This window comes from Oncorhynchus clarkii, chromosome 8 (assembly GCF_045791955.1).
Source record: "Oncorhynchus clarkii lewisi isolate Uvic-CL-2024 chromosome 8, UVic_Ocla_1.0, whole genome shotgun sequence".
Classification (NCBI taxonomy): Eukaryota; Metazoa; Chordata; class Actinopteri; order Salmoniformes; family Salmonidae; genus Oncorhynchus; species Oncorhynchus clarkii.
The window spans coordinates 27,503,587-27,512,794 of NC_092154.1; the positions used below are offsets into that span (position 1 = coordinate 27,503,587).

At 43.2% G+C, this 9,208-nt stretch overlaps 1 protein-coding gene across 1 annotated transcript; it reads right to left on the reverse strand.

The window, feature by feature from the left end:
* Positions 1 to 1,071: 1,071 nt before the first annotated feature.
* LOC139415219 (E3 ubiquitin-protein ligase rnf146-like) lies at positions 1,072 to 4,575 on the reverse strand. Its single transcript, XM_071163124.1, has 3 exons — positions 4,214 to 4,575; positions 3,750 to 3,812; positions 1,072 to 3,492 (listed from the first exon to the last, which is right to left on the reverse strand). Exon 3 carries the CDS (start codon positions 3,489 to 3,491, stop codon positions 2,355 to 2,357), a length of 1,137 nt encoding a protein of 378 aa, XP_071019225.1. The 5' UTR covers position 3,492; positions 3,750 to 3,812; positions 4,214 to 4,575; the 3' UTR covers positions 1,072 to 2,354.
* Positions 4,576 to 9,208: the final 4,633 nt, after the last annotated feature.

Genomic DNA, 9,208 nt, shown 5'->3' on the forward strand with positions numbered 1-9,208 from the left:
AATAGAGTAACTCCCATACTTCAATCCAGACCCAGACAAGTAGTGAGTCTCTGTCAGCTTCCTACTTTATGAAAAGAGAAGTCATTGAGTTTGTCCCATGCCTCCAACTAGCCAAAGGTTAACCATCTTTGTCCACCGCTTTTTCTCAACAACTTCCGCTTAATTTCCTAATTTGTCATCTTTCATCTGAATGAGGAAGTCTCTTGGTACAGCATCTCCCCCTCACTTCCACCTACTGAGCTGACGTTGATCTTACAGTCACTATCTATACTTAGGAATATGTGTGACATGCATCACGTTTGAATTGAGTGTGCGTATAGCTACTGACAGATTAAATAAGCTTTACATTGCAATCTCTGCTTGCTCATTTCCATGCTCCACCTCTGATGTATAGAACCTCTGTGCAAATTTGTGATCTTGTTGTAATTTAAATACCTTCCATTCAGTAGTTGAAACTCTCTTGGCTTGTTTTGCACTAGAAATGTGTTTCAATGGCTGCAAATAGGCAAGAAAGACACATTTTGAAAAAAGAAAATGATATTGGTGGTTTGGTGCATTTGGTTTCAAGATGGGGATCTACAGTATAATTGTGACCGCTTACAACGACATTGTGCCATCTTGTGTTGTTGCCATAGGTCTCCCTTCATGTAGTAGGGTGATATCTCTCTAGTCGTGATGTGATTTGTTTCCATTGTCTGCCTGCTGATGTATCTGTGTTGTTGCTAGTGTAACTGTCTTCAGTCTGTGTTGTCTTACTTTTAGTTTTTAAAAACTAATAGTCCGTCGTCTTACTTTTAGTTTTGAATCCCCGCCCCCTGGCCCACAGGAGGCCTTTTGCCTCATGCCAGGTAGTCATTGTAAATAAGAATTTGTTGTTTAATTAACCTGCCTGGTCAAATAAAGGTACACGAGACCTTGTGGGTCTAGTCACGATGCTGAGTCACAATGCTGATCCACGATGCAAAATGAACATACAGTATCACCTAAAGCCATAACGCATAAGTACTAGCTATCCCTTTCAAATAAATTGTTATATTACGGTTAAGTTAACCACAACATCGAACTCATGACTTCAATTAAGGTCAAATAATAGACAAACACTTTATTGTTTTGATAAAACATCACAGTTAAACAAGACCACACATGGAAGTTAAATCATATTAATTAAAAGTCAAAAATACTTTTAAAAACATGGCAATAAACAATTGACAGAAGAGTATCAAAATAATAGGTTCAAAGTTCAGACAACTCAAACACTCATGAGCAGGTGTGTGTACAATGCATCTTCCATCCAGTTTTCATAGTATCTTCAGCATCTTTTCTCAACATCTTCGTTTGTTTCATCTTTCATGAGGAAGTCCTTCGTAAAAAATCTCCAATCACTTCTTCCTACTTCTACCTGTCTTTGTAGGTCCCCGTTTCTAGTTAGGAATATGTGTGACATGCATCACGTTTGAATTGAGTGTGCGCATAGCTACTGACAGATTAAAGAAGCTTTCATTCTCAATCTCTGCTTGCTCATTTCCATGCTTCACCTCTGTTGTATAGAACCTCTGTGCATATTTGTGATCTTGTTGTAATTTAAAATACCTTCCATTCTGTAGTTACAAGTGTTTTCACTTGAAATTAGTTTCAATGGCTGCAAACAGGCAAGAAAGACACAGTATGTCTTCCTATTGGTGGCTTGGTGAGTTCTGTGTCAAGATGGGGATCTATGGGGTGGGTTTGCAGAACTGTTGTGGCCAAGCTTACAGCGACCTCTTGTGGGTCGTAATAAAATACCAAACAAAAGGTGCTATTTAAGGTACTTAATTGTTACCCAGAAATAATTTGATATCGAGATAAAATCAGCTGCATTGGACATTTAAGAAATATACATTCATATTCTTCTGGACTATGACTTCAATACACACACTGACTCACGTACGCTCAATGGATATGTTAGAACAATCATTACAGTAAACAGCCATGTACCGACAAAACAAGATTTTTGCCTCCTGTTAGAGATGGGATGCTACATTTAAAAGGTTAAGTCATCTCCAAACCTCAAACCTCATTTCACAATTTCTCTGTAGATAGCCTATTAAGGCTGACCATGCCTTTTGGTACTAACACAGGCTCAAATGGTTAGTGGCAGAGAGTGGAACAGTATGGGCTATTTTATTATGTGTGCTATTTTGCATAATCTTACTGGCTGACGTATTATAAATTATGGATTAGTCTATGTTGCTGTATATGTAATGCAAATGGCTGATCTGGTGTCTTCCACTGGGTTATTCAATACCACCATGGGCATGGAGTGAATTTGTTTTTTGCTGAGCCGGTTGAGTGCAGAGACAGCGGTCCAGTTGTGGTCACACCTCAGTGACAGTGCATTGACCGTCAGGGCTGCGTGAGCGCACACTGAGGCCTCCGCTGGAGGACCCACCTCCAGGTGGCAGTCTGTCAGGCTGGACCTCTCTGAGCCGGCGCTGTAGGAGTCTATGTCTGGGCCTCCGTCGAGACCCAACTTCCCGTCCCCCCCTCTCCCTATCCCACCCCCGCCCTACTTCATCACCACCACCATCCTCATCCTCACTGCTACCAGATGCTGACTCGTACACCTGGCTTATTCTTGAAGCTACCTCTTCATTCTCCTCTTCCTCCTCCTCTGGTTGGCTGATGAGGAGCTGGGACAGAGAGTCTTCAAGGGAGATGGAGGCTGAGGTGGCAGGGTGGGCACCCAGGACTGTGGGGGGTCTGACTGGAGGAGCCGGGATGACAACCCCTAAGCCCCCCGCCTGCGACCGTCCAGTCACATCCTCCCCATCAGCAGAGCTTGGCCGTTCCACTGTTGCCGCTGTGACCGGAACAGCTGCCACGGCAACAACTGGCGGGATGGGGTCAGGGTCCAGTCTGAGTCCGGCCACGCCCTTTTTGGGAATGTCTACCACATCACGCTTCATGCGTCGGCGGCGACCATGCTCGTTGCGGCGATACTGCACCATGTTCTCCAGGTCAGCCACGTACAGGAAGCCAGCAATCAGCATCTCAGCGCTCTTCCTGCCCTTGGCGAAAGCGTCCTCCAGCTCACGGCTGGTCCTCTCGTCATACTGCCACCAGCCGTTCCTCCCCTCGTAGTACCATGCATGGTCTCCGCCAGCGCTCCCTGGCCCGGTTCCTCCTCGTCCTCCTGCGGCTGCTGCCTTCAGCTCCTCTGGGGACAGCAGAGTTGGATGCTCCAGGAAGTCCTCAGGTACTTCCTGTCGGCAAAGAGCGCAGCGCTTGCTGTGCCAGGAGGCTCCTTTGACGCACAGGAAACAGAAAACGTGGCGGCAGGGCAGGCGAACTGGGTGGACACAGGTCTGGAGGCAGATGGCACATTCCGGCACGGGGTTGGCCGAGGGGGTAGGTGAGCTGGGGGAGTCACCTGTGAAGGCGTCCCCTCCGTCTTCTACCTTTGAGGAGGACACAGAGTCCACTGAGTGGTCCACCTCACCACAGCTCGCCATGCTGAGGGGAGACACAGCAAGTTAGGCAAATTCTGAGACAGACGAACAAACCTGCAGTCTAATTTTACTCTATTATCAAAATCTGGATATTCAAGATTGAAGCTTCATAGGATTAGCAATAATCTTCTCACCCTGGAGACTCAAATCACAAAGCTGTCATGAGATATTAAATTAGCAATAGGCCTAAATATCTAAATTTGAATTTCAGACGATCTTATTTCTAAAATTGCTATGATGGAAAATAAATTATCGCCTTACTGTTTCAAGTGCAGTTACTGGGATGTCATCAGGATCAAATCTGTATTCTCTCAAAGTTCCTCTCTATGGAAAAATATTGTTGAAAAGATGATATTGTCTCTGCACTCTTTCCCAGAGAGATTGTAACACTGGTAACTCGCCTCTCACTGTTTGTTTTGCTCAACAAAAACAAAGCCTGCCAAAGTTAGCTAGCTAGCCAACAAGACTAACTATACAGCATTTCACTATAACGTTATTAGCCATCTTGCTAATCTAAAGAGAACATATGTGCATTATAGAATTAATAGGAAAACTCTCCATACAAAATATATGTTGTTACTAAACCGACAGTATTACTAAATCATAGTATGATTTTGTCGTCATGAAACTAGTTAGCTATTTCTTGTAACGTTAACGTTAGCTTGCTAGCTTCGGAGGCCCAGTTGTCAAAGGTGACAGAATGGGGGGATTTCATCCATACTCACCTGTCAAAAATACTGTTTGCACTTCGCTCAGTGACGTAGCTATTTAGACAGTTCGCAAAATAGATGCTACCAAAACAAAGCAAAATAGAAGCGTTCCTCCTCTTTCAGAGAAGAAAAGGCGAAGCGAGAGGTTTTACTCTGAACAAAATCTGTCAAGAAAATAAAGCCATGAAGTGAGACATTTTTGTGTAGACGCCAATGAGAGGGTGTCGAATTTGGTCAACAAAAACGTCATTGATTTGATTGAATATAAGTTTCGTAATGGTTATGTTGTTATGAAAGCACTGATATAAGTAGACGCATGTGACATTTTGCCAACTTAAAAAAACACGACTTTATATCCGAGTTGTGCCTATTGCCATAGAGATGGATAGAGGACATGGACATAACACGTTTTAGCAAGGACATTGAGATTGCGGGCTTCCACCATTTTAAAGTAGTCAACTGGGTGGGGATTCTTATGAGTTGGGAGCAAGCAGCCAATGAAGAGGACAATTGACTACTTTAAAATGGGCATGGCTTCACTGCCCATGCTGTCACAGACGCGGAGGTATAGATACAAAAACGAGTCCTGTATCTATCTCTATGGCCTGTTGTTCACACTCATTGGCTAGAATGGTCCCACCTGATGTCACCTCCCACCTGTCTTCCATCTTTGAGGACATGTATTTCCATTGTTAGAGCGGTCACTCGAATATCTTGTCACTATAATAGACAATATTTGCCCATAGGTACTAAATACAGCATAGAGCTCGCCAGTTTGTAATGCTAAAACCGGAAATGAGTTACCGCTAGTTCGTTCAGAATGGGGAAAAAATAGGGTTTTGGGATAAACGCCGAATATAAGGTCTGAGATAAACACAGGCTTATACGTTTTGTTATATGAGAGAATAGAAATCAGTTAACATTACCTTTATGATTTATGAAGACTTTGTTTTTGAAATTACATAAATGCTTCAAAATTCACAAAAAGTGACGTTATCTGATGAAGATTATCTAATAGAACAACATTTATCAAATCTCCTGTATACCACAGACCTTATTTTTAGTCTTTATCCACAATCCCTACAAAAACACCATTAATTTCTGCATAGACTTTGTCCAATGAACCATGGTAGAGTTAGTGCCCACAAAAATACGCCATTACTATTTATCGCGACTGGCGAAGGGAGGTCATATCCACTTTAGAAATCTTTGGAAAAGGCTTGCCACATAAAAACAAAGTTAGTTGGTTCATTTTTTAATTCAGTAATTTGTGAAAACAATATAATTGACATTAACATCTTCTACACAAACAAACCAATGTGGGACCATACAAAAGATTTGAATCATCAAACGGCATCATTAGGTTCAATTTGACTTTATATATAAAGAAATGCTACACTTGTAGAACAAGTAGGCTAGCCACTGTCATGATGATGATAGAAATAAAAAATAATCTGAAAAGACAGTTTGCTTTCTGAACACTGCTTAATTCAGTCCATAACAATTTAGTGACTGTTTCCTGAAATGGATGGTTGAGGTAACATGTTGAAATAAACCCACAATGTTGGATGCCCATTATTATACAGCATATGATAGAGGAATAAACTGCTGCACACCGTCTTGACTACAGGCAAAACAGAGTTTGAGTTCTGGCCCCATCATTAAGGTCTCTCTCTCAACCCAGTCAATCCAGTCTTCCATCTGTCCATCCAAATGCTATATCGATCCAACCATCCATTAGGCCCGCAGTCAGTGTTCCAATTAATCCCAAAGGTGTTCGATGGGGTTGAGGTCAGGGCTGTATGCAGGCCAGTCAAGTTCTTCCACAATAATCTTGAAAAAACATTTATGTATGTGTAACAGTATAACTTCAGACCGTCCCCTCGCCCATACCCGGGCACGAACCAGGGACCCTCTGCACACATCAACAACAGTCACCCTCGAAGCATCGTTACCCATCGCTCCACAAAAGCCGCGGCCCTTGCAGAGCAAGGGGAACCACTACTTCAAGGTCTCAGAGCAAGTGACGTCACCGATTGAAACGCTATTTAGTGCGCACCGCTAACTAAGCTAGCCGTTTCACATCCGTTACATATGGACCTCGCTTAGTGCATAGGGGCACTGTCACACTGAAACAGGAAATGGCCTTCCCCATACTGTTGCCACAAATTTGGATGCACAGAATCATCTAGAATGTCATTGTATGCTGTAGAGTTAAGATTTCCCTCCACTGGAACTAAGGTTCCTAGCCCGAACCATAAAACAGCCCCAGAACATTATTCATACTCCACCAAACTGGCCAAACCCTGATTAGTCCGTCGGACTGCCAGATGATGAAGCATGATTCATCACTCCAGAGAACACGTTTCCACTGCTCCAGAGCCAAATGGCGGCAAGCTTTTTATTTTACTTTATTTTACCTTTATTTAACTAGGCAAGTCAGTTAAGAACAAATTCTTTGTGTGTGGCTGCTCGGCCATGAAAACCAATTTAATGAAGCTCCCGACGAACAGTTCTTGTGCTGACTTTGCTTCCATTGGCAGTTTGGAACTCGTTAGTGAGTGTTGCAGCCGAGGACAGATGATTTTTACACGCTTCCGCATTCTGTCATTCCGTTCTGTGAGCTTGTGTGGCCTACCACTTCGCGGCTGAGCCGTTGTTCCTCCTAGATGTTTCCACTTCACAATAACAGCAGTTACAGTTGACTGGGGAAGATCTAGCAGGGCAGAAATTTGACGAACTGACTTGTTGGAAAGGTGGCATCCTATGATGGTGCCACGTTGAAAGTTATTGAGCTCTTCAGTAAGGCCATTCTACTGTCAATGTTTGTCTATGGAGATTGCATGGTTGTGCGCTCCATTTTACACACCTTTCAGCAACAGGTTTGGCTGAAACAGCTGAATCCACTAATTTGGGGTGTCCACATACGGTTGTATATATTTTATGTGGAAAAATGTCAATAGAAAGGGATTTGATCACCAGTATTCCTTGACTCTTCCTCCTTTCGATGACACATTTCCTCCAATCTGTGACATGGGGTCAGGAGTTGCCGTACATGGTGGGGTGCCATAGGACCTCTCGTCTTTGTACCTCCTCAAACTTCCTGTAGACTCGTGTCCTCCCTCTCCGAAAGCAGGCGCCCGACTCCCCATTCACAAAAAGCGAGAGAGAGCAAGAGAGAGAGAATATACACACAAATTAGGATTATAGAGTGATCAACGATCTATTGGAATGGGTCATGTACAGAGATGGGGAAGAACAGGGAATGTATAACCTTGAGGAATGCACTACATAAGCTGTCCCTCAAGCATAACATATATTCTGCAGCCCCTACTTCTGGTTTCTAGAAAGTGTCAAAAACAGTGTCAGCAGGAGTTTCAGAGGATTGACGTTGGAGTGGATTTATTTGTTAGAGACGAGACCCAAAGACGCTGGCAGACAGGGGAGCTGGACGAGTCTAAGATCAAATTGAGTAGGTGCTCCCATACACCTACATATTTCTACATTACAGAAGAGATTAGTATTTTTTTCCCCAGTGAAATTACAAAAATGTTAGCATGTTGTTTCCTCAAGAAAAAGATACCATTGATATTTAGATAAAATCACAGATCTCCCTCTTCTAGCTGTACAAGTAAGCTTTCTTTCAGTGTAGGAAAAATTGTTAGTTTTTTCCTTTCCAGTTCCCACTGAACGTCATGTTTTGCCCTACATCTGCACCTGGATCCTGAACAGTGACAGCTGCTCTGCTATAACTGTCTGTCAGAGGCAGAAACTGGGACTGTCAGAGGGTCAAAGGTCCGACGGGTGGGGTTACACACCCAGAAACCCCATGCTAACTGTGAATAGAAACAAGGAAAGGCTAAGCTCGCTGGAACACCAAATCAGATTCACCAAATCTGGAAACAATCGCTAGAGAAAGGCAGGGAAGTATAACAACCCAGCTGGAGGTGGGGGAAAGCAAGAGGATAAGGAGGGAGACAATGGGGGATGAGAGAGTGGTGGAGAGATAGACACTGGTTCAAATGGTTGATTTTCATGCCAAGCCACCAAAATATGATTGAGCATGAGGCTGAGCCATACAGTAAAAAATATACTATGCATCAGTCCATTAGTAGAATTACAGTACATTGTGTCTTGTGTGAATGTTATTCTCATCATAACCTGATTATTATCACAATGAAGAAAGAACTTAAGATCCCTACAGCAGACCTCCTACAGGGCTCTATAAGAAAAAAAACAGTTGATTGGAGTGCTAAGAACGCACTCACGTGAAAACACATGCCACACAGTTCAAGTGCCATGGCTTCAGAAACCCCTCTGTAGTAAAATATGAGTGGGATAACATCTTGACATGCGGATAATATATGTAGGGTGAATAGGTAAGGAATTTGGGAGGAGTTTGGGGGCAGGCCAATGCATGGTCTTTGAAGCATTCAGCCTGCAGCTCTGACCACCGTGACCAACTGTTGATGACAGAGAATATAGGCCCGAGGATGAGGCTTTCATAAATGCTAGCTGGCTATTGCCTTTGTGAAGGAAGGAAACCGATAGAAGGCACCGGGTGCCGAAACGTTGGTTTAACCATTCAATTGTTGGGAGCATACTGCACATAGTGTGCAACTTTCTTCTTTTAATTATGTTTTTTTTTTTTTTTTTACAAAGGAAAACATTATTGGCATCAAACACCAACTGTACTGGCCAGAGTACTAAAGTGCATCGTACACCGAGTATACCAAACATTAGGAACACCGTCCTAATATTCAGGGGCACGGACTACATAAAGGTGTCGAAAGCGTTTCACAGGGATGTTGGCCCATGTTGACTCCAATGCTTCCCACAGTTGTGTCAAGTTAGCTGGATGATGGTAGCCTTGGCGCCAGTCTCTGTATTTTGTGTCACTTCTCTCAAAATAAGTGCATTTCTCTGACAGGGAACTAGGCTAGTATAACAGAAAAAAAACATTCTAGTCAGCTTGATGGAACATGACAGGGACAACAAGGCCTACACCAG

What these genes read in the sequence shown, in the direction of transcription:
- LOC139415219 (XM_071163124.1), bottom strand. Translation starts at nt 3,491, where the DNA reads ATGGCGAGCTGTGGTGAGGTGGACCACTCAGTGGACTCTGTGTCCTCC.